The sequence below is a fragment of the Glycine max genome, chromosome 8 (genome assembly GCF_000004515.6).
Source record: "Glycine max cultivar Williams 82 chromosome 8, Glycine_max_v4.0, whole genome shotgun sequence".
In the NCBI taxonomy this organism is placed as follows: domain Eukaryota; kingdom Viridiplantae; phylum Streptophyta; class Magnoliopsida; order Fabales; family Fabaceae; genus Glycine; species Glycine max.
In genome coordinates this window covers 11,580,828-11,606,015 of record NC_038244.2, presented here as the reverse complement: position 1 = coordinate 11,606,015, position 25,188 = coordinate 11,580,828, and the positions used below count along the sequence as shown (strand labels likewise).

General features: G+C 33.2%; 3 protein-coding genes and 1 long non-coding RNA gene across 5 annotated transcripts; 3 read left to right on the top strand and 1 right to left on the bottom strand.

The window, feature by feature from the left end:
* The first annotated feature begins 676 nt into the window (after nucleotides 1–676).
* Nucleotides 677–5,189, top strand: LOC100808507 (probable serine/threonine-protein kinase DDB_G0280111). Of its 2 annotated transcripts, none has more exons than XM_003531374.4 (9): nucleotides 677–835; nucleotides 988–1,073; nucleotides 1,580–2,068; nucleotides 2,599–2,764; nucleotides 3,067–3,117; nucleotides 3,218–3,400; nucleotides 3,534–3,627; nucleotides 3,763–4,511; nucleotides 4,600–5,189. In XM_003531374.4, the coding sequence occupies exons 3-9, from the start codon at nucleotides 1,605–1,607 to the stop codon at nucleotides 4,879–4,881; spliced, it is 1,989 nt and encodes a 662-aa protein (XP_003531422.1). In that variant the 5' UTR covers nucleotides 677–835; nucleotides 988–1,073; nucleotides 1,580–1,604; the 3' UTR covers nucleotides 4,882–5,189. The 2 variants fall into 2 exon arrangements, with proteins under 2 accessions (XP_003531422.1, XP_014634457.1); XM_014778971.3 differs by having other exon boundaries at nucleotides 700–825.
* A 3,318-nt stretch (nucleotides 5,190–8,507) lies between these two features.
* On the top strand, nucleotides 8,508–10,443 carry LOC102663191 (aspartic proteinase CDR1). Its single transcript, XM_006586323.1, has 2 exons — nucleotides 8,508–9,099; nucleotides 9,707–10,443. The coding sequence occupies exons 1-2, from the start codon at nucleotides 8,508–8,510 to the stop codon at nucleotides 10,441–10,443; spliced, it is 1,329 nt and encodes a 442-aa protein (XP_006586386.1).
* A 9,488-nt stretch (nucleotides 10,444–19,931) lies between these two features.
* LOC100807982 (protein SRG1) lies at nucleotides 19,932–23,010 on the bottom strand. The gene is made up of 4 exons (XM_003531373.5): nucleotides 22,620–23,010; nucleotides 21,480–21,727; nucleotides 20,824–21,148; nucleotides 19,932–20,436 (listed from the first exon to the last, which is right to left on the bottom strand). The coding sequence occupies exons 1-4, from the start codon at nucleotides 22,875–22,877 to the stop codon at nucleotides 20,197–20,199; spliced, it is 1,071 nt and encodes a 356-aa protein (XP_003531421.1). The 5' UTR covers nucleotides 22,878–23,010; the 3' UTR covers nucleotides 19,932–20,196.
* Nucleotides 23,011–23,155: 145 nt separating this feature from the next.
* Nucleotides 23,156–24,519, top strand: LOC121175300 (uncharacterized). Its single transcript, XR_005892561.1, has 2 exons — nucleotides 23,156–23,534; nucleotides 24,287–24,519. It is a non-coding gene; the product is annotated as an uncharacterized lncRNA (long non-coding RNA).
* Nucleotides 24,520–25,188: the final 669 nt, after the last annotated feature.

Here is a 25,188-nt window from a genome sequence, read left to right as displayed (position 1 = left end):
TCTTGTTTATTATATATGATTATCGTTGACTCAAATTTTTTTGCATATAAAGTGAATTGAACATGAATTTTCTCGTTAAATAGATAATTTTTTCACATATAAATGTAATAAGACCTTAATACTAGTGGTAATTTTAATTTTTAATTGATTTTGAAAACTTAAAATTAACGATCACCTTAACACATGCCTTAAATATATAAACTTTAAATAAAAAAAATTCAAGTATCATTATTATCATATAAAAAAAAAACCTTACAGTACCAATTATGAGATAATTTTGCAGAATAAAAGAATTTCAACTACCAGTATTTTGGAAATTTAAAAACGACAAACAAGTTTTGGCAAGATAATAAAATATCACTTGGTGCGAATTGCGAAGCTGCCCTTGCTTGCTTGTGACATGGCACCACGTTGTTGTGTCATGATCAAGCCGGTAAAAACCCTTTTACTTTTACCCAAAAAGTGAAACCCCCTCTGCTCTCTGAATCTGATAGCGGTAAAGTCACAATCGCGTGTACCCCACGTCAATTCCCAAACACGGATCCCGTTATTATCTGCGGTCACGCCCACCGTACACACTCATCTCTAACCGTTGATTTTCGAGCCCCGCGATCTTCTAATTTCAACGGTCAAGATCTTCTCACTCTACCTTTCTCATTCACCTCCTATATATAAATATCCTTCACACATTCCTCTTCCTTTTCACTTGGCCAAATCTGAAGAAGCTACAATAGCTAGTTGAAGCTGATGCTCCATCCCTTGCGTTAATGGTGGATTGTTAGATTTGATTTGATTTTAGGAACAACTTATCGATCCCTCAATCTGGTATGAACAGGTACAATCTCGTGATTTGATCGTGAATTTTTCGTAAAGTTTTGTTCTTTTTATGAATTGAAATTCTGGGTAGTTGTGTAAGATTCGTATTGTGAATTGGGTTTTTCTGAATTTGAGTTTTGTGATCTTTAATGGTGTTTGAGTTGGATGCAGATCGAGGGCGTGGTCTATTTGATTTGAACTGAATTTCGGATTGAAGGATCTCATTTTCTTGGAGCATTAAAGCAGAAATTTTCTTGGTAAGGTTATTGATTGTGCTTTCATTTTTATTTGTTTTTTCTTTTTTTGGTTAAATGTTGATTACCATTTTGTTGTTATTGGATTGGATCTTATGGATATGAAGGTGGTGATTGAGAATTTAATGGCGCCGTAGCGTTATTGCCTTGCTGGATCTTATGGTGTGCTTATTTAGTTTACCAATTATATTTTCTTAACTGCTTTATTAAATAGTAGGTATGTTTTATCTCGGTGCGATAATTATTATAGATGTTATCCCCTTTTGCAATGATCTACGAATAATCGTTGATTTTTGTTAATCCATGTAACCCTCATTAATCATTTTGTTTTACCATATTAAAGAGTGCTTGGAAATTGGGTATTGCTTGCTATTCATATGAAAGGGTTTTTGCATACGGCAGCATGGGAATTTAATTCTATCATATGCATATGCATATGCAACATCCTGTTCTGTTTTGTGTTCTTAATGATGTGGAAGTATAGTTTATACTTTAAATTACATGTGCAGCATCCTATTCTGTTTTACCTAAAACATGTGGAGATTTAAGCCATTCAGTCACAAAGAGCAGACTGGTCTTGAAGGCCGCACTATAGATGTTGGCAATCTTAAAATACATGTCATTAAGGCCATTGCCGAAGGAGGGTTCTCTTGTGTCTACCTAGCTCGAGATGCTGTACATATGTCAAAGCAATATGCTTTGAAGCACATGATATGCAATGACGAAGAATCACTTGGATTGGTAAAGAAGGAGATATCTGTGATGAAGGTGCTGGCAGGACATCCCAATGTTGTCACACTTCATGCACATGCCATCTTCGATATGGGTAGGACAAAAGAAGCATTCCTTGTGATGGAGTTTTGTGAGAGGTCTCTGGTTAATGTGCTAGAGAGCCGAGGAGCTGGTTATTTTGATGAGAAACAGGTGCTTTTGATATTCAGGGATGTGTGTAATGCAGTTCTTGCCATGCACTGCCAGTCCCCACCTATTGCACACCGGTAACAACACCATCTAAATTTTCTTAATGATTGTCAAAATTTGTGATCTCTTTATATTCTTATAAATTCTTTAATTTCTTTCTTCATCTGATCATTTGAAGAGTATTATGTTTTATGCTTGTATTTGTTTTTTTCCCCCCTAAAATTTGTTCCATAAGGAAAATTCCTTGTTGTCTGTCTATCCCCATGAGTAACTTCTTCAGCATCATTGTTTGCTAATTTTATATCTCATTTTTAACTGCTAGATAGTATGCCCATGGCCCATGGCCATATTCTTCATAATATATGTACGTACAATGAGATGATTTTATATCTTCAGACATAAATGCGGTGCCATTATGTTCTGTTTTTCTTATGATCTAATTTATTCACATGTGAAGAACATGCTTATTTCAACTATTCGATTCTGTTAGACTGAATTTTGTCTTTTTCTTTTGACATCATTGAAAAATTATGACAAATCAGATGGAAGCCTATAAGGTGCTTTCTTTATTATTAATTTCTTCTATTTTCCTCTTTGTGTTTCCTAGAGACTTGAAAGCAGAGAATCTTTTATTAGGTTCAGATGGCTTATGGAAGTTATGTGATTTTGGAAGCACTTCCACCAATCACAAACGTTTTGAAAAGCCAGAAGAAATGGGGATTGAGGAAGACAATATCAGGAAGTACACAACCCCTGCCTACAGGGCCCCCGAGGTAAATTTGTCTTCTCTAAATAAAATTAGGTCACCACTGAAGGTTGTGGTGAAAGCACCACAGCCTCTTCCAAGTTATGGGAGTGCCTGGGTTCAATTCTTGGATTGGGCATGTGGTGTACAGGTTTGATCTTGGTTCTTCCTGGGGATTAAGTGTATCCCTATTTCCCTGGTCACCACTGCTAATGGGTAGGTGGAGGTTTGCACCTGTTGCTCAGGCTATCACCATAGAATCCCTTTCTTTATACCCAAAAAATTTATGGCCATGTGTGATACGAATTTTCATTTGTTTGTGCATTTTAGATGTGGGATCTGTTCTTGAGAGAAGTTATTAATGAGAAGGTGGACATATGGGTAAGTCATGCATGCCTAAACCTCATCTTTTTAATTATATAAATATTTGCCAAATCTTTCTATGCTAATTGAGGAATCATATTACTGATTGAATACATAGGCTCTTGGGTGTCTCCTTTTTCGCATATGCTACTTCAAAAGTGCTTTTGATGGGGAGTCAAAGCTCCAAGTCTTAAATGGAAACTACCGCATTCCTGAATTACCAAAATACAATTCACCTGTGACGGACTTGATAAGAGACATGCTCCAAGCTAGACCAGATAACAGACCAGATATCACGCAGGCAAGCGCTTTGCTTGATTGGCCATTCATCTCCATCAGTTTAGGTTGGTCATAGATCATCCATCAATAGCATTCATAGGTACTAGAATTAGGGCAATTAATTACTGACTTTGGATGTTCTTCCGTGGTGGCAGGTCTGGTTTCGTGTTAATGAGCAACTACCTATTAATTTACAGAAGTCATTACCTGACAGACCACCTGAATTGCCCTCATCCAACGATCATGAAGGTGACGCAAAATATTACCCTAGATGTGAATTTGACACCATAATTTCTTTGCATAAGTCAGAAGATTGGAGTTGTATATACAATTTCTTCCCTACATATTGACTGAGAAAATTGATCCATTGCTATATTTTGGCAGGTGTGTCAATGCCCTCAAACAGATCACCTCCAATGCCTCGTAGGAACCCACCTCCTCCACCTTCATCTGGAGAACCCAAAACTTCACCACAGCCATCCCCTGCTTCTAGGGGAGGGGGAAGTGGGGGTGCACTTGGTGCTTTCTGGTCCACTCAGCATGCGAAGGAATCACTTGTTGCTGAGGATAAGAGCAAACCCATTTTTGATGAAGAACCATCTAGCCACCATTTTTCACTGAAACATGATAGAATTCGTCCTGAAAACGATCAATTACCCAAAAATGATGGTCCTAACAAAGTGGTTAACACGCAAACTCATACTGTGAAAAGCAGTACACATGGAAAATTACCCAAGCCTGATACGGCACCCTCCAAGGATTTTGAATTAAATTTGTTTGAGGATAAAGATCGTGTAGGTGAGAGTACAACTAACTTTCAAAACCAGGCTTTTAACACTTTTGTTGCTGAATTCGATGCCACTAAGCTCAACCCTGGACTTAATAACAAACCCGAAAGGGAACAAGCATTAGAGGCTGAGGTGGAGATACTCAAAGAGAAGCTGAAGGAAGCTAATTTGGAAAAAGCTGAAATAACATCAAAGTACGAAAAGCTTTCTGCTATCTGCCGATCACAAAGGCAAGAATTGCAGGATCTCAAGCAAGCACTCGCAGCTAGGACTCCTTCACCAAGTAGAGAGGGTTTGAAAATCTCTCCCGCAGTTACATCGTCTGCATCTGCATCTGCATCTTCGGTAATAAGCATTTTGTAGTTTCAGTTGTCTTGCTGATTTTGTGTAGGTTGTGTTTCTGACACAAGGTTGTGTTTCATTGCAACTGCAGGATAAGTCATGGCAAGCTTTTCCAGAGGAACCGCAACAACAAAGGTCTCTTTCAGCCGAGAATACCTCCAAATCTGTCAGGGTGAAAAATGGTCAGCAGAACAAGCAACCTGTTCCTCTAGCTACTGATTTTGATTCATGGGGTTTTGGAACAGATAGCTTCAGTGCTGTACCTGCAGGCAGCCCACAGATGCAAAGACCTAGCAGTGCAGGAACAAAGTCTCAGGCTTTTGGTGAGGCAAACAAGTCAACTTCTCAACCAGCTGGATGGGCTGGTTTTTAACTGAGGGAAAAGTTTCTGAAGGATCTATACTGTGTGATTGTTCTGAGACTTTTTTTTGTGTCCTACATGGAGAAGTAAAATGAATGCAAACTATTATATATATCCTGTATGTTAAATTCATGTTGTTGAGTTTGTTTTCTTTTGTGGGTCATGCTTTCAAATGGTACATGCTTCTTTGGACTAAAACCAAAGATTGTGGCATTGCTTTCAAATCGTTTTCTTTTGTGGGTCGTGCTTTCAAATGGTACATGTTGTTGAGTGACGGTATTCATTTCCATTTTGCAAGATTGTGGCATTGCTTTTTATCATATGTTTCTGTTAATTGGCTAGCTAGGGTCTGAATGGACTTCCACCCTCTTGTACACCATACTCATTCAGACTTCATAGCCTGAATATAAAACCTTTTCTGCTACAAATTTAAAGGAGCGGTTTCATTTCACTAATGAGTGAAGAAATTGTAAGGGGAATTTCATCTGCATCTTATGTAGTGTTAAATATGGCGTAAACTTCATTTAAGAGAATTCTAATTAGTTTATCTGAAAGAGTGACAGACTTGACTGCTTGAGCTCATTTTTTTTTTTTAAATTAGAGTCAACTGGAGTTTCTAAATTTGAAACGGAACTTTTTAAGTAATTAATAGAAAAATATATGAAAAATTAAAAGATATATATATATATATATATATATATATATATATATATATATATATGTATATAATCTAATGATATAAAAATTTTAGAGAAAAAAAAGTAAATTTTAAGAATATTAGAAAATATAAGTAGCTAGGTTTTAAAATGAATAAGTTTTACTATAAAAAGAAAAAAATACGAGTAATTAATAATTTAGGATTTTTTTAAAAATAAAAATAAAGTAATGTTGTAAGAAGAATAATAGTATAAAAGAGAATTATTTGAAAAAAATATCAGTATAAAAGAAAATTCACATTAAATACTAAAGACTTGTAGGAGTAATACATTCATAAATTATAATTAGTATATTAGCTTGTGCATTACGGTATATAGGGAGATTTGAAATTTTTAACTTAATAAATGATTATTGATGGTATGGTGACTAATGACACGGATACGATATATTAAAAGCCACTATAAGCTTTTTTCTTTATGAAAGAAAAAGAGAGTTAGGATTCGGACCTACGGTTCTGTAGATCAAAGAGGGAACATAAAGATTAATATTGGAAACCAGTTTTTTTAAAAAAAATTGTTAGGTTTTCTTTTTTAATTTATAAAATGACGTTTTTCAAAGAAATATTTCATTTTACTTTTTTAAAGCGAATGACTTGGGCAGTTAAATATGAATTCTCAAGATGGTGGTGCCTGAGTTAAATCTTGGCAAGTCACACCAAGTGACACCATGACTGATCTGATCCAGAGTTCGTGGGACCAATCATATATTGGGCCACCTACTTAGATGAAGTGGTTAGTAGTCACTTAGTACAAGACAAATTCTATCATAAGTATTAACTAATGCATATTATAGTTGAAGTGTTACTTAGTGTAGAACTTTATCTCTTGAAAGGTAAATACCGTTGCTCATAGAGAATAAATAAATAAATGTTAGCTATGACAACCATCATTTAAGAGGTGAAATGAGAAGTTACAAAGTTTTAAAATAACTTACAAAATTATGAATTTTGATACACAATTAATACACCGAGCTTGCAGGATATAAATTTTTTGGATGAATAGATAAATTAATGAGAAAAATGTGGATAGTCAGTGCAAAACATCTTGACACAATCAATCACAATACTCTAATTTGCCACGTTATTCTTATTGTGTTTTAATTAAGTAAAAATAAAAATAATAAACAACGACGCTGTTACAATTCATATGCAGTTCCGCATTTTACACTTAGTACTCGTGGCTTGTTGTTTCTGCTACTGAATTACAGCAGGCATAAAAAAAAAAACTACTCGGCTCCGGCCATGCGGGTTACGACTCCAAGTTTAAATATTATGGAAAATTATTTTTTTAAAATAAAATTACTTAAATATGTTTTTTTTTATATATGTAATATATCTTTTTTTAGATTGTTACTTATTATTATTACTATTTTATTTGTTGGGTTTTGTGTAGCAGTCATAGAAATCAAATTTTGGGACGAGGTACCATTTTTACCTTTGCTTTCAAGTTTAAAATGTCAATCGTACTCCATATAATTAAATGTCAATAACTACTACTTTCTTCCTTCACGAATTATCATCCGCTCCTTCCCATGCATGCAACTTTTGAGAACTATAATTAACCACCATTGTTTTTTAGGTTTTTCTGGCATTCTTACCTTCACCTTCTTCACTCCAAAGTACATTCTTCTCCTTCTTCCTTTTATATTTCCACTATGATTAACCTTAAGGAGGTAAAGAAAGGTAATACATGGAGCTTTGTGAAGGTTTATGCAGAGCCTCTACCATTGTAGTTGAGATTTTGACAAAACGAGTCTTCTTCTCATGGAACTGAAAATCAATATCTATTGTTCACTATTTGAATATGTATGACATGTTTGTCTGTTGGGGATATATCCCTTCCAAAATGTTGAAATGGGTAAATTAACAATCGAGAGATACCTACCGAAAATTTTCAGATTCATCCCCTGGATCTTCTTACTCTTATGATTTTGATTCTTATACTTGTATTGCTTCTCTTCTAAATTTTCCTTTCTTAACTTCTCTTCCAAACTCATCCCCTAATAGTCAACTTGTATGGGTGGACCAAGAGGTGCATGCTTGGGAAATTAAATCCACCTTAACATTTCAACATGGCAAACCCAAAGTAGAGTGAGGCCCTAACTTAAAAAGGACCCATACCAAAAGGATAAGTATTAATTAAAGCTCCCTTGACTGAATTCAAGATGCATGTTCTTACAAGATTATCCATTGCCTCTTCCCAACTAAACTTAAGTAGTAATGGCTTTTGTTAGAGATTTCTAGCTATATTAGCACCTTTGGTGTTCCCTTTCTTGTCCTCTTTTCCTTCAACCTTTAATTTTCCAAGTGCTTCAGAACCCTGAGGCACGCAAAGGCAAGGCTTGGGTTGGCCTGAGAGTAGTTACTTAATAGAGGCGTCATCCTATACATTAGATTGTAAAAAAGAAAACATGTCCCCTTTAAAAAAAAGAGTTTTACCAGACTGTCCTAGTTAATAAAGTGATTGCTTCTTTCTGGACCAACTTCTCAAACTTAATTGAAAGATTATGAAACTAAATCTAACATTGATTTTCCATTTGACAGTTTTCTTATGCATAATTAAAGGAATCTAAAGAACTTGTATTCCACATATTTACTAATTAATTAAAATACAAAACTGAGGCTGAGTCTTTCATTCTGCACACAATCAATTATATTAGTAATGCAAGTTTAACAAACATTGAATCGAACAAAAATTCCTGAACATCCATTCTATAACAACTCCCGTACGTTCATGCATTGAATTGCAATCATTGTTTTCACTCAAAAACCATAACATAAGATAATGGAATTAGAAAGGATTAGTCATCCTTTATTAACTATGAACTAAATAACTTCAAATCACTCGTCTCCATCACCTATATACCGTGCCTTATATATAACACTCCATCTACGTTTCATTCATATTCAACTCACATGCAACATGGCAACAACTCATCATCACTATATTCTCTTTCTTTTCTTAACTCACACATTATCAACCCTTTGCTTTCACGAAGCACACAAAAAAGGAGGCTTCAGTGTGAAACTCATTCACAGAGACTCCCCAATGTCCCCGTTCCACAACCCCACCGAAACCCATTTTAACCAACTGAGCAACGCTATTCACCGCTCTTTTAACCGCGTCAACCATTTCTACCCTAAAACAAAATCCTCCCGCCAAAAGACACCACAGTCTGTGATAACCTCAAGCCAAGGAGAGTACCTTGTGAAGTACTCCATCGGAACGCCGCCGTTTGATGCCATGGGAATTGCGGACACTGGGAGTGACCTAATTTGGTCTCAGTGCAAGCCTTGCCAGCAGTGTTACAACCAAACCACTCCATTGTTTGACCCTTCCAAATCCGCAACTTATGAACCTGTCTCTTGCTATTCCAGCATGTGTAATTCACTAGGGCAAAGTTATTGCTACTCAGATACTGAACCGAATTGCGAGTATACCGTCTCATATGGGGATGGATCACATTCACAAGGAAATCTTGCATTAGACACAATCACGTTGGGCTCTACTACAGGTTTGGAAATGAGAATGGACCTTTTTAGGTCATTTGCATGTTTTGTATTTATCTCTTTTAGGTTGATGCCAATGAATATTAAGGGTCTAGTTAAAAGTATATTCATCAATAAAAATATTTTTTTATTAAGATATAAGTTATTGTTGCGAATTATGATTGGATACATCAAAAATATTTTATGCTAAACTTTTTTAAAAAATTATGTTTTTTAAGAGTTTAGTTAATTATCATCGTTTTATAAGGCTTTATTTATTTAATGTCTATTATTTTTCTGTTTGCGTTTCTTTTTCATTTGGTTTAAGGTCATTCCAACGAATAATTTAAAAGTATATAATTAAAAAATTATTTAATATAAATTTTTATTATAAATTAACGTTATTATGAAAGAATACAATTGGACAACTGATAAAAAAAAGAATAGAATTGGACATTTAAAATATTGTATGTTACATTTTTTTATACTTGCAGTTTGTTAGTTATTTATTGTCTTTAGGAGTTTTTTTCTTATATTTTTTCTATTATTTTGTTAATTAATGTCTTCAGGAGTTAAAATTTTCATAATTTTTATAAACTCTCTTTTTTAATTGGTATTAAACTCTCTTTTTAGGTTCCTCGGTCTCATTTCCCAAGATTCCCATTGGCTGCGGTCTCAACAATGCTGGTACCTTTGATTCTAAATGTTCTGGCATAGTAGGGCTAGGAGGTGGTGCTGTCTCACTTATCTCCCAGATAGGTCCTTCAATTGATTCTAAATTTTCATATTGTTTGGTACCATTGTTTGAATTCAATAGCACAAGTAAAATTAATTTTGGAGAAAATGCTGTGGTGGAAGGCCCTGGGACAGTTTCAACTCCAATTATTCCTGGTTCTTTTGATACTTTCTATTACCTTAAATTGGAGGGAATGAGTGTGGGGTCCAAAAGGATTGAGTTTGTAGATGATTCAACCTCAAATGAAGTTAAGGGTAACATTATAATCGACTCAGGAACAACGTTGACCATTTTGCTAGAAAAATTTTACACTAAATTGGAGGCAGAAGTGGAAGCACATATCAATTTGGAACGTGTTAATAGCACTGACCAAATTCTAAGCCTTTGTTACAAGTCTCCACCAAATAATGCAATTGAGGTTCCAATTATTACAGCACATTTTGCTGGCGCGGACATTGTGTTAAATTCTTTAAACACTTTTGTTAGTGTTTCTGATGATGCAATGTGCTTTGCTTTCGCCCCAGTGGCATCAGGTTCCATCTTTGGAAACTTAGCACAGATGAACCACTTGGTTGGATATGATTTGCTGAGGAAGACTGTGTCCTTTAAGCCCACTGATTGCACCAAGATCTAATATCTTAAATGTATTTCTTGTACAGTGAAACAAAGTACTACGTTGAATAATTGAGTTTATTATGCTTTGCATTGAATGTACCTTTATAATTCAGGGCGTATGGAATGTTTTATTTTAATCGTCCTTGAATGATCTGTTATCAAATAAGTTTGTGTCTAAAGAAATTGCAAAGGTCATTCCTTATATGCGGCAAATCTGAAAAAAAAAAAAAAAAGATGTCCCAAAAATTGATTCTAACTTTTATTTTTAATTTTTGATGTGGCAGATTGGAAAGCCTAAAACTTGGCTTTGTTGATAATCATTATGCTTTTTTACGGTTTTGTTATTTTGTAGTTATTTTTTTACACTTTTTTTTCTTCATTTCATTCAAAATAACATGCTGAATACAACTTGAAATTATATGATAAAGATTCGAGAGCTAACAAAATACAATGATGTTCTAGTTGAGGCATGCCGGTCTAAGAGTAAAGTTTTAGGTCTCCCAATTAAAAAAATTATTTGCTATGAGGTTTTATAAACTAAAAATGCCTCATGTTGACAAAAAAATATGTATGTTGACAAAAAAAAAATCTATTATATATAATTATTTCATTTAAAATAAAGTATTTAAAAAAAATATTCTGGGCCGATCCTGAGTTGAGGAGGCTGAACACACAAAGTCTGGGTAGCATCATTTCTTGCATGTTTCCATTCTGCAAAGTATTGGAAAGAAGAAGAAATAGATATGTTATGAGGAAAAGATCAAGAGATTCCCTGATTAATTCTTTTATTTCTTGTCCAAATTGTCCATAACATAATAGCCATTATCGCCGTTTGATCATGCATGGTGGAGAGAACTGAGTAAGTCAGATAACAATTATTTTATTCCTTCATTTGCGTCAACCTTGGTGGCAATGACACTCCAAAAACCAGAAGCTTGCCATATTGCTCGAGCATGGTTACAACCAAAAAAGAGATGCCAATCATTTTCGATACCTGCTTCACATAAAGAACAATCATTAGAGGTGGTCATTTTGAACAATAAAAGTCATTATGCAGTCATATGTCGTGCGCACTTTGTAGTATCAATGAGGAGAAAAATTCCAAAGTAATTGATCAGCACATACGGTATTTAGCAAGGGAATAGATTGAATTTTCAGCACATCCTCATGATTGAAAATTTGCTCAAGAATATTTTGTGTCTGAATTTGTCACGTGGTCAATAAGAGAATTAACAGTTAAATTTTCCAATCCCTCGAGGAGGGAAAGACAAAGTGTGGATTCTATTGTGCTCTACGCCACGGTTCTGTCCGATTCTATTAGAGAATTGATGACTTTGGTATGATACTTCTCTCGATTCTATTAGTAGGACATATGGATTTTTTGTTGAACTGTTTAGTATGTATGGGTTGTGCAGCTTAAAAATTCTAAAATAATTAAATCATACATAAAGACAACTTAAGAATTAAATAGACTCATTCTCCATTTCAATAGGAGATACGTAGGATCAGGGGATCATTCCTGGCAAGCCCTATGAAATAAAACATAAATTTTCACCAAATGTAAACAATTGAATAAATAAATTCTCATTTTATGCTCTTATTATATTGGAAGGAATGAGTGTGGGGTCCAAAAGAATAGAGTGTATAGGTGGTGATTCAACATCAAATGTTGCTTATAAGGGTAACATGATAATCGCGTCAGGAACACTGATCACAACTTTGCCAAAGAAATTTTACACCAAAATTGGAGTCAGAAGTGGCAGCACATATAAAATGAGAACGTGTAAAAGGCCCATATAAATTAAGCCTTTATTACAAGTCTTCACCAAATTATACAATTGAAGCCCCACTTATTACGGCACATTTTACTGGGGGGAGTTGCTACGTGCACCCAGCATTATTGCTGGGGCACCCAGCAAACAGTGAAGTGGCGAAACTGTCCTTCAGCAATTATTCTTCCGGAAGAAGGTTCTTCCGGAAAGTTTCCGGAAGAACCTTCTTCCGGAAGAATAATTTGTGTCTTCCGGAAAAACTCACAGACAATTTCCGGAAGAACGTCATCCGGAATGTTTCCGGAAGAAGCTTCTTCCGGAAGTTATTTTTTTTTTTTAATGCGTACGTAATGACGATTTTGCCCTTGTGTAAATTTCTTTAAATTAACGTCTTCAGGCTGTGTTTTACTGCGCTTTCTTTCTTTCTTCTTCCGTTTGCTTTGTTTCTTCTTCCGTTTGCTTTGTTTCTTCTTCCGTTTGCTGTTGTTTCGGTGGTGGTCCCTTCAGCAGTCTGTTGGTGGTCCAGTGAAGTGAAGTATTTGAAGATTTGGTGGTCCCGTGTTCCGTATTTGAAGTTTTATTAGTGGCTGTTGTTCCTATTTTGTCGGAGGTACGCGTTTATTTCGTTTTCCGGTTAGCTTTTAGAGAAGAAAAACAGTAAAAAATGTATCCGGAAGAAATTTTAGGCACAGAAGGAGGAAGGTCCGGAATGACCACTTCCGGATGAAGGTCTTCCGGAAGTTACGAAGGCCAATTCCGGAAGAAGTGCTTCCGGAAACTATTTCCGGAATTGGGCTTCTTAACTTCCGGAAGAATTTCTTCCGGAATGTTAAATTATTACTAATTTATTAATTTCTGTTTTATAATTTTTTTAATTTCTGTTTTATAATTTTTTTAATTTCTGTTTTATATATATTTCTGTTAGTTAATAATGAATTATTGGTTTAATTAGGTATAATGATATATATTGTGGATTATAATTTTTTTTGTTTTATAATGGTATATATATTTCTGTTTTATAATTTTTTTTTATTTCTGGTTTATATATGTTGTGGATTATTGATTTAATTAGGTATAATGGTATAATATTAAATGATTTAGGTAACTTAAATGTATAATGGTACAAAAATGTTTTATTAGTTGTTTATTATAGTGATAAGTTTAGTTTAAGTAAATAATGTAGTTATAAATTTAGAATATAGTGATAATTTTAATATAGTCGTGTATGATGCATATGTCCTATTAATATGTTTGTTATTTAAGGTGTAGTAAATTTTTGGATGTGGTTATATGATAATTTGAATGTACTTGTGTATGATGCATATGTCCTTAAGATGGACGAAGATCAATGGAGGTATGACTTTGCGATGTCACAAGAAGTTGATATGGATTATGATTATGATAATCAAGAAGAATGTGGAGTGAATGAACGACATGTCGATTGTTCAAATGCTTTTAATACATCTCAGGTAATCATAGATAATTTGAGTCATTGGTTGAATTGATGGTTTGTACGAAAATTAATGTGTTAGGGTTGCGTTGTAGGTATTCACTACTCGAGATGATGTTTTGCAATGGGCTCGAACAGTTGCCCATGAAAATGGATTTGTTGCAGTGATTATGAGATCTGACACAGAGACCGGTAGCAGAGGAAGAAGTTCATTTGTGTTAATTGGGTGTGAAAGGAGTGGTACGTACAAGTGTAGAAATAAAGAATTCGTTAGAAAAGACACCGGGAGTAGGAAATGTGGTTGTCCCTTCAGGCTTCGTGGGAAACCAGTGCGTGGAGGGGAAGGTTGGATGGTGAAGTTGATCTGTGGGATTCATAATCATGAATTGGCGAAGTCCTTAGTTGGACATCCATACGCCGGGCGATTGACTAAGGAAGAAAAGAAAATTATTGCTGATATGACAAAGTCGATGGTGAAACCGAAAAACATCTTGCTAACGTTGAAGGAACACAATGCCGACAGTTACACCACGATAAAGCAAATTTACAATGCAAGAAGTGCATATCGTTCTTCAATAAGAGGAGCTGATACCGAAATGCAGCATCTGATGAAGCTTCTCGAACGTGATCAATACATTCATTGGCATAGATTGAAGGATGAAGTTGTGGTGCGTGATCTGTTTTGGTGTCACCCAGATGCAGTAAAGTTATGCAATGCATGTCATCTGGTGTTTTTTATAGACAGTACCTACAAAACAAACAGGTACAGACTCCTACTACTTGACTTTGTTGGAGTGACACCAACGGCGATGACATTCTCTGCTGGGTTTGCATATCTGGAGGCTGAGCGTGTTAATAATATTGTATGGGCTTTGGAACGATTTCGAGGCCTATTTTTAAGACACGATCGCCTCCCTCTTGTTATTGTCACTGACAGAGACCTAGCACTGATGAATGCAGTGAAAACTGTGTTTCCCGAGTCTACTAATTTGTTGTGCAGGTTTCATATCGATAAGAATGTGAAGGCGAAGTGCAAATCTTTAATCGGGGAAAAAAATGCGTGGGACTATGTAATGGATAACTGGGGTACTTTGGTTGATTGTCCGTCCGAATACGAGTTCCATGAGTCATATCAGAAGTTTCAAGTTGCTTGTTCGCCTTGGCCGATGTTCGTTGACTATGTTAACGACACATGGATTATCCCCCACAAGGAAAAATTTATTACAGCATGGACGAATAAGGTCATGCACCTAGGCAACACAACAACAAACAGGTATTAACAACTGATTTTATTTGTTAGTAACGATTAATATTAAATGGTATTTAATTGTTGTATATTTTCATGTTTGTTGTGTATTTTAAATGTAGGGTTGAATCAGCTCATTGAGCTCTCAAAAGAGTACTACAAAATAGCGTTGGAGACCTATGTAGTGTTTGGGATGCCATGAACAACATGATCACGCTGCAACACGTCGAAATTAAAGCATCCTTTGAAACCAGTACGCATGTGGTTGGCCATGTATATAAAAAAACCTTATACAAGAGGCTTCTTGGGATGGTTTCGAGGGATGCTTTAAATCAGATTGCTTCTGAGATTGACCGTCTACGTTATCTCGGCAACAATCTCTCTTCTTGTGGTTGTGTGATGAGAAGCACGCACGGGCTTCCTTGTGCATGTGAGCTTTCTAGGTATACTGCTAGCAGCATCCCATTGGAGTCAGTCCATCTTTTTTGGAGGAGACTTTGCTTTTCAGACCAACGCGTAGCCTACGGGCTGAGGCAGTAGGCCTACGCCTCTCGGGAACATCGCCAGCATCCTCGCCAGCAGCTCTATCTCTGCCTACAAATCTACCTATGGCACGACCTAAACCTCGTGTTCTGGCCATGATCTGTAAATCATGTCGAACACGTTTTTTTTTCGGTCAAAATATACACAATTTTCTTTATAAAAAATCAACTTTATTTATAAACAAATAAGACTAACTTAAATCAAATCATTTTCACACATACACGACCTAATTTTAAAAAAAAAAATTAAACAACTTCATTTATATAAAAAAAACAACTAATGTAAAATAAAATTATTAATAAACATGCACAACTTATTTTTTTTTAAAAAAAAATAAACAACTTCATTTATATAAAAAAAAATAACTAATGTAAAATAAAATTATTAATAAACATGCACAACTTAATTTTTTTAAAAAAAAATTAAACAACTTCATTTATAAAAAAAAAAACACAACTAATATAAAAATAATTCATTACTAAACATCCACAACTTAATTTTTTTAAAAAATTAAACAACTAATGTAAAAAAAAAATTATTTAGTAAACATCCACAATTTTTTTAGTAAATAAAATACTTCATTTATAATAAAATAAACTAATTAATTATAAAAAATTAGTATTTTTATAAAACTTCCAAAACACACAACTTTAATTATAAAAATAGACAACTTCATTTTTAAAGAAAAAACACTAATTTAAAAAAAAACAATAAACAAAAACAAACACAACTACTTTTATAAAAAAAAATTAATTTACAAATTAATATTTAGTAAAAATACACAATTTAAATTATAAAAAAAATATGACATCAAAAACCCAAACTTCATTTTTCATAAAATCTAAAAAACAAAATAACCAAAATAAATAAAATAATTCATTTAAAAAAAACAAAACAATTTCTGTTTAAAAAAAATTTAAAAAAAAAACACAAAAAAAAAACAAAAAAACCACTTCCGGAAGAAGTGGTTCTTCCGGAAACACTCCGGAAGAAGGGTTCTTCCGGAAAGGTCTTCCGGAAGTTTGAAACTTCTTCCGGAAGTGCGAGTCTTCCGGAATTCTTCCGGATGAACCACTTCTTCCGGAAAGTTCCCGGAAGACGTTTTCCGGAAGAAGTGTTCTTCCGGAAGACGTTTGGTTACTTCCGGAAGAACACTTCTTCCGGAAACTTTCCGGAAAACGTTCTTCCGGAACTTCCGGAAGAACCCCTAAGGGGTCTTCCGGAAGACTCCTCCGTCAGCGATTTCCGCCATTTTTTCCGGCGTCCTCTCGTCTTCTCCCCTCTCGTCTTCTACCCTAGGTTTCGTCTTCTACCCTAAGGTTCCGTCTTCTACCCTAAGGTTCCACTAACCTAACGTTACACTAACCTACCCTAATGTAGTGCATAACAAAACCAAAGCTAAGAAGAAGGCCACCTACCTCGAAAGCAAATGGGTCCAAGGGCTGTCGGAGAAGCTCGCGGAGAAGAAGCTTGTCGGGGAAGAGAGAAGAGAAGAAGCTTTTTGCGGAAGAGACACAGTGAGAAAAAGATAGAATGCTTCCGGGAAGAAAAAAAATGCTTTTTATTTTTTTAACTGAAGGGCAAAATTGACCTTTCATTGAATTGCTGGGTGCACCAGCAATATTGCTGGGTGCACCTAGCATATCCCTTTACTGGGGTGGTGCAGACATTGTGTTGAAGTCTTTAAGCACTTTCATTAGGGTTTCAATAATGTCACTTGCTTTGCTATCGCCCCTGGCCCAGTCGTAGGGGTTTTTGGAAACTTAGCGCAGATGAACTACTTGGTGGGCTACGATCTGCAAAAGAAGATTATATCCTTTAAGCCCAAGGCTTGTTATTATATCCATTATTGTTAAAAACAAAACCGGTATTAATTAAATGACTTTTTTTAATGTGACAAATAGAAAGCATAACCTTAAATTATTATTTGAAATTTTCTCCTTGTGTTTTATATCAAAATACTTTGATAGTTTATAATTTTAAAATATAAAATCCACTCTATATATAATTTGCAATAATTATTTGAATGAGAGAATTTTTAGGAATTATTCTTCAACGATAACGTTTTAAAGATTGTTTCTTCACGGAAATCATTTTTAGGAATTTTCACTAGCTCTTTTTTTTTTTGCTGGATTATCTTTTCAAATTATTTCTATCTTTATTTTAAAATTAAATTTTGATATTTTTTTTAAAAATATCATTAGTTAAAAGGAACCTTATAGCATAATATGAATTATTTAAAATATAATTTAAAATATAATTCATATGTTAAAAACATTTATTTATTTTTAATTATTAATTTTCATTATAATATATTTACATATTATAAGTATTTATTTATTATTAAATTTAATTATGAAAAAATAAGTATTTATCCTGTCGATTGCGTATACTAAAATACTAACTTATATATTTATATAAAATATTTAATTAAAATGAAGTGATTAATGTAAAAAAAAATTGACATTTAAAACATCCTTTATTTATTTACATGAAAATAGATTCTTTAGAAAAATACTTGACAACCCATAAAAAATAATTGATTTAAAATCTTTACGGTTACAATTCATGAAAAGTGAACTCTTATATAAATATCTGGTTGGTTCATAATTTAAATCTTTATTATTATCTTATTAAATATTTTCATTTTTTTTATATTTTTGTTTGGATTAACATTGAGCTGTTAATAGCCGGAACTACTAAGTTAATCGTGGTTCCGAACCAACATATAATTTCTCGAGCAAAAAATAGGTTTTAAATTCTAAAAATATTGAGAGAAAGGTGTGAAACTGCGATAGTAAAATTGATCTGATCTTTATTAGGGGTGGATCGCTTGATACAGGTCACGAAATCGGGTGATGACACTTTGATGGAAGATAAGTCAGGGGTAGACTCCACAAAAGGGTTCAACCTTGATAAGTCCGAAATTAGTTCGACAAGAAACTCAGAGAGAAGCTCTCATGAATACACAATGTATTTTTTGAAGAAAAAAAAATGTCAAAAAGTCTCCTTCCTTCAAATGAGTTGAATAGATATAGTGTAGCATAGGATTCAATCACCAATTTATTTAATAATAATTACAAACAAAAAATATTGGATATGTGCTTTCACATTAGTTTATATGGGTCTTCAAATTAGTTTGGGGCCTTCAGCAATCAAGATTTTTAAGAGTGTATCTGTACCTTCGTCCTTCTCCACTTGAACAGTCTTGTCAAATATGATTGTTACCATTTGTTGGAGGTATCCTTTTACTGTTTGATCTTATCCCTGATCTTAAGTTCTTGTATTTGGGCAGTTTTGGGATTCACATCAATAAAAAATCTATAGATGCAATGCAACAATTGCACAAACGAATCAATGAATACAATATCGTGATATTCATAGATAATAGCAGGCTTTATTCTTGACCAATATGAGAAATCAATGAATCCAAAAGGTGTTGACCGATATAGTTTATCCTCAATTTGTCAAGCTACTTTGTACCATCTTTAACCTTGTCAACACCTGCAAATATATATTTGAATTTCTATATTTACGAAAACGCAAATATAAAGGATTCACTTGATAAAGATCCAATTTTAGGAAAATTAAAGTGAAATGTAACGTTTTCTGTCAAGTAAATGATTAAATTCTTAAATCTTGAATTCAATCATTTACTTGAATTCCTCTAGGATTAATGAGTATATAGAACCTCTTTGAGGAACTCTCTTGAAAATTGTTTTTCTCGTATTAAATCTATGAACGAATGTAATTAAGTATAAAAAAGATTCGAATCTTGTGAATAAAAAAACATGATTAAGAGAAGAGATACCATTAAAAGTAATTAATTAAATTTTTCAATCATTTGTAAAATCAATAAATACTTCATAACAATATCATAATCCAAGCAAGAAAACAAACTCAATTTCCTAAATTTAATTTACTTAAAATTAAGATAAATTACACTCTTTACCTTCTCATTTTATATATTTTCTCACTTTGAAGGAATTATGTAGAGCCTGATTCATATAGTTTTAAGAGGTATTCCAATAGTGCTGATAACTAATTGCAACAGTTAATTATGATTATATATATGAATTAAGTTTCTTCTTGGATTTATGAATTTGAAGAGGGTAATAATAGTTAATGCAAAAGCAAACATTTTTAAAGAATTTATACATAAACGTAAATAATATCTTAGTATTGATAAATATACCCCTAACAAACCACATGTAAGTATAAATAAACTTTTTATTAATTTGATCATTATACATATCAGTGCTGAAAGCGAGAAAAATGTTAACACATTTCATTGAAAATAAAACTAAAATTTCTTTTCCAATTTTTTTAAAGCAATAAAAGAACAGACTCTGAATGCTATTAGCACAAAAAACTACATTTTTTCGCTTTTCCAGATTAGGAAAATAAAGAATGTGTGCCTGTTAGAGAGCAAAAACTACAATACTTCTACTCCTAAGAAAACACCACAAAAGACTATAAAAAAGCTATGAAGAAGATAAAATAACTCAGATATCTTCATTGATGATAATAAGTAAAGATGAATACACTTATATAATGTAAGGAATGTTAATCAATGGATAATAATTATCCAAGTATCAACATCATCTTATTTTAACATAAATAAAAACTATAATTTATAAATATCTAAGTCCATCCTATATAATCTTTGGGCCCGTCCTATCAGTGCCGCAATTATGTTATACAAAAAGGAAATGATATAGGAATGGTACATTGAAAATGATGCACAAAACACATCATTGATCATACTCTCAGACTATCAATAAACGATTCATCAAGGTCTCTGTTGAAAAACTTCCTGAAATACTCTGCATGTGTCAATTTCTTGAATACAGCTACTTTTCCTTCACCTGTAAGCTTGTCAGCAGGTCCAATGTCCATATGAGGGCTTGGATAGCAGAATGTCACTATTGAAAACCTCTCCTTTAACTTATTTACTACAGCTCTATGCTCTGGCGCTTTGTATATCCCATTGCTCATCACCTGCATAATGGAAAAACAAGTAACATGTTTTTTGTTTTATTTTTTTAGTAAATAGTCTATGCTCTGATAGACATTGTCATTCAATAACAAAAGGTCATATATATGGTACGTTTATTGACTTTTATAATAATTATCTTACAAGTCATACAAACTATAATTTCTTATTGGTTGATAAATTTTTTCTACATTGACAATATATAGAAATTAAACTCCTAATTTCTTTCTTTTGTGTAAATCTCATTTTCCAAAATAAAAAAATGTGATGGCAATTCTTGCTCAAATTTAATGCAACAATGCTATTTCTATACCCACTAAATTGATCTGTAGCAAACTTGCAATCATCTATCATGGGTTGAATGTGTTTCCTAAAGAGCCTCAAGTACTAACCTCAATAATTTGGCCAATGTTTACAACAATTGCCCCTTCTATAGGTTCAACATTGACCCATTTTTTATCTTTGAGGAACTGCAACCCTGGAAAATCAGCACAGTCAAGCAGAAGAGTGATCCCAGAATTGTCAGCATGGGGCGCAATTCCAAGAACTCTTTCAGGCTCTGGACAGGGTGGGTAGCAATTCATCCTTATATCATACAGTCCTTCTCTGAAACTTTCCGATATCTCTTTATCCTGAATCCCCAAAGACATAGTAAGGAACTTCACAACTGACATTGTCACTTCCCTTATTTCTTCAGAATATCTCTCTAATGTTTCCCTGATAACCAAATGCAAAAGGACATCCTTACAAACATGAGAATAGAAATTTCACATTGGTATCTATTGCCTAGAGTAAAGATGAGAGGAATAATAAGAGAAAGGAGATAGGTAAAATATTCAATGGATCCTCTCTAGCACATTATATTAATGTGGAGATACTATATAGAATAAGCTAAATGTCAACTTTGTTCTAAGTAAAAGTGTTCCTGAACAGATCATGACATAAACTGATTAGTTGTACCAAGGCAATGCCTTATTTGATTTATCCATATTCTAACACTTATTGGCATCATTATGCTCTTTAGTTTAGCTATTTAGTATTCATGTACCTAAACTCAGGAGGGTTTTGTGGCCACAAATCCAATTTTCGGTTCTGAATTGGGAGGCATTTCAGGAAGATCATGTCATTCCAATCCAGCTTTTGGTCCTCGGAGGTCACAAATGCTTGGCCATAGCCTTCAAGAGTTCCTGGTCTCTGTGCCCATCTCTTCTTCTCTTGTAAAGGAAGTTCAAAAAATCTTTTAACTTGATTCCCCATATTCTTAAGGGATGAATTTGAAAGTCCATGATTTACCAGCTACAAGGGGGGAAAAAATGGAAAATCAGGTGAAAAGGAAGTAAAAAATGTTGAAATCTCTCCCTTAAACACTAGCATGCCTTCAGTTCAATTAGCTTTCTAAAACCCAAAATGGGAAAAATACACAACTCTGGCGGATGTTGTTCACTTTTCTAAAGGATAAAAGTCCATGAATTAAGGATATTTTTTAAAAGAACCAAAAGGGAAAAGAAATTAATGAACTGAAATTGCACAGTCAAAATAGAAAGTCAAATAGAAATACTTCAAGTTACATTATATATACAACTCTGTTCTATCTATTTCATATAACTTTATAAGCTGGCCATTAATTTTCACACCAACAACTTGTGAAAATTCTGAATTTACTATTAACAGAACAAATGCCTAAAAACATAGAAATATTAACACTTGAAGTAATCCCACCGGTCTCAAATTACAATATAAGAAAAAGAAAACATGTGAGGCTAACTAAAGAAAATTAGTTAAACACATTTAATTCCATCAATTTCAATTAAAAAGTAATTTTTCTCTCAACTCATCCTTCATTCAAATTTGGTATCAAGAATAAGAAAGAATCATTAAAACTAACACCTCAAATAAATGAAGAGTATTTTAGAGGAAGATCATTAAATAAGATAAATTTAGTTGAAATTTTCTTATATTTAAGATGAAAAAAAGTGTTTTTTTTTCTTATACACATTTTCTTATATTTAAGACTAGAGGATGTAATTGAAAGCTAGAATTAAGGGGATCTAACTCAAACTCAGTTGCTTGAATTGTTATAAGTTTAGGGTTTAGGGTCAAGCTCAGTTTCTGGTATCTGTATTGGATACTTACAAATAAAAAAAAAAATTAAAAGCAAGAATGAATAACTAGTGCTTCTTTGTGGTACCTGAAAGACACCCCAGTCTTTGCAAGCAAGATGAAGCTTACGAAGCTCTTCTTTTTGATGTGTGTCAGCGTTGACCAACTTGGCCATGTCTATGAAGGGCACACGAAGAGATGGATGAGAAGGGTAGGTGGCAATGATGCCATCACCGTCTTGATCTCTTATGTACCTTGCTGGCACTTTCTCTGGCCGTTGGAATGCTAACTCTTGAACACTGGGAACTGAAAGTGATGATTCCAGGTTCGCTGGTGTCGAATTCATTGCCAAATTTGTGCCTTTGGGGCAGTCAAGGGAGAAGAGAAGATCAATGCGCCACACCGCCACCGTCTTCTATGTCCCCTTTGATCAATTTTGAATTCATGTTTGTAAGGATGTCCTTTTTGACTTTTTGTCTTTTCTGTTTACACTGTACATATTTTTTGTTTTTGTCTTTGAACAAGTTTTTTTTTTATTATTATTATCATCAAATTTTAGAATTAATTACAGTTTTGTTTTTTATGTTTCAAGAACGTGAATTGAGTCTTTTAAAACTTTCGTGCTATTCAGGGGTATATGCAATTGGGATTTCATACGATTTTAAAATACCTTTTTTTATATTCAATTAAGATTTTTAAAGATTAAAAAAAATATGATATTCGATCAAGATTTTCAAGATTTTTTTTAAATAATAATAAAATTTAGTGGTATTCAATTATTTAAAAAACTAAAAAAGATCACCGGATATTCAAAATCATAGAGATTTGAATGAATTATTTTATTGATTGAATTTTTATGAATTTTATAACTTTTTTAGTTGTATCTATAAATACCATTTGCATGAAACAATCTCAGCCAAATATGTGGGACTTTTCTCTACTCCCCATCCAAACTTTTTTGTGGACTCAACAATGACACCGGTAGACGGTTGTTCGCAATCAAGTAATTTTCTGCTATTGTTTCATGGGTTATTGTTTTCTACAATTAATTTCTGGGTTATTGTTATTATTATATATATTGTATATGATTGTTTAATCAATGGCAACAAGATTTTTCTTTTTTTGCTTTTATACGTGAAGAACTATGTTGGTAATCAAGTATTTCTATCTAGCTACTATCTCTATCTTTATGTGCTCTGAAAAACTCCACAACTAATTTTGTTCAATGATAAATTGATATATGACTTTTAATGTTGTGGGCATTTGTATTAATATATATTTTTGTTTTTATATAAGCTTTTTTAAACGTGATTGCTCGATGGTAATTGGTATCATTATTATATATATGATTGCTTTTATTTGTTCAACGATGATATTTTTCACTGAATTACCTATTCGATAATGGTAAATTGATACATGACTTTTAATGTTGTGGGCATTTGTATTATTATATATTTTTGTTTTTTATACGTGATTGTTCAATAGTAATTGGTATCATTATTATATATGTGATTGTTTTTATTTGTTCAACGATGATTCCACTGAATTACCTCTTCGATTTGGGTGCTTTGAATTCATGGGTTGTGATGAGTTATGGTGCATGCGTGCCATTTTTTATGCATAGCTGGGACCTGTTAGGTGCTGGGATTGAAGAGTGGTTAGAGGTTATTTGTAGATGGGTTTCTTTCTTCTTCTTATATATGGGTTTAGCACACACTGAGACCGTGTCTCATTAGTTTAGTGTTTATGTTCTAGATTGAACAGGTTAGAAGAATGGCAACGAGAAACCTTGAAGACATTACATTTTGTCATTAATGCATTTTAGATTTGTGTTTTGGAAGACTTGATTAGATGCATATTTACTTAAATGTTTGATGAAGAATCCCAAATGTGGGGTTACCTTTCTTTTTCATATGATGTAATTACTTAAGGATAATGTAGTCTTCCTTAACTCTTGAATTCTTGAGTAATGATATCGTTAATCTGTACTTCATGTCATCCGCTTTCATGATTAAAATGAAATCATAAGTGCAGTACCCTTTAGGGTGTTACAGATGGGAGTAGAGAAAAGTCTCACATAGCTGAGATTGTTTTATGGGAATGTTATTTATGGATACAAACTAAAGGGTCACGCAAAATACATAAAAATCCGATAGACAAAATAATTTATTGAAATTTTTATGATTTTGAATATTAGATGATTTTTTTTGTCTTTTAAAATCTCAATGGAATATTATTAGATTTCGTTCTCCTCTAAAAAAAAATCATGACAATCTTAATTGAATATCATAAGTTGTTTTTTTTTTGTTGTTTAAAAATCTTGATTAAATATTGCAAGATTTTTCTTATAAATTATATGAAATCCCAATTAAATATGCACCCCTTAGTTACTATGTTGTCATGACTGACATGGCCATGCAAACATAGGTTATAGATTTATAAAGTATTGGAGCAATTTACAAAGTATTGAAACTGGATTTGAATCTCCAATTTTATATTTCAACTCTAGCAGTAACACAAGCCAAACCTTATAATCCAACTCCAACATAACAAATTAAGAATTACAAAGCCAATTTAGTTGTGGGATATTTGGATGAAAATTATAGACTAAAAAAATGGTTTAAGTCCCTAATAAATTAATGAATTTTATTTTGAAT

Bases quoted from the DNA above. Each gene is read 5' to 3' on its own strand.
- LOC100808507 (XM_003531374.4), top strand. From the start codon at position 1,605: ATGTGGAGATTTAAGCCATTCAGTCACAAAGAGCAGACTGGTCTTGAA. The intron at 3,401-3,533 runs GCAAGCGCTTTG...CCGTGGTGGCAG, and splicing joins ACAGACCAGATATCACGCAG to GTCTGGTTTCGTGTTAATGA. The intron at 3,628-3,762 runs GTGACGCAAAAT...ATATTTTGGCAG, and splicing joins CTCATCCAACGATCATGAAG to GTGTGTCAATGCCCTCAAAC.
- LOC102663191 (XM_006586323.1), top strand. From the start codon at position 8,508: ATGGCAACAACTCATCATCACTATATTCTCTTTCTTTTCTTAACTCAC. The intron at 9,100-9,706 runs GTTTGGAAATGA...CTCTCTTTTTAG, and splicing joins CACGTTGGGCTCTACTACAG to GTTCCTCGGTCTCATTTCCC.
- LOC100807982 (XM_003531373.5), bottom strand. From the start codon at position 22,877: ATGAATTCGACACCAGCGAACCTGGAATCATCACTTTCAGTTCCCAGT. The intron at 21,728-22,619 runs GTACCACAAAGA...CCCCCCTTGTAG, and splicing joins AAGACTGGGGTGTCTTTCAG to CTGGTAAATCATGGACTTTC. The intron at 21,149-21,479 runs GTACATGAATAC...TTTGGTTATCAG, and splicing joins CAAAACCCTCCTGAGTTTAG to GGAAACATTAGAGAGATATT.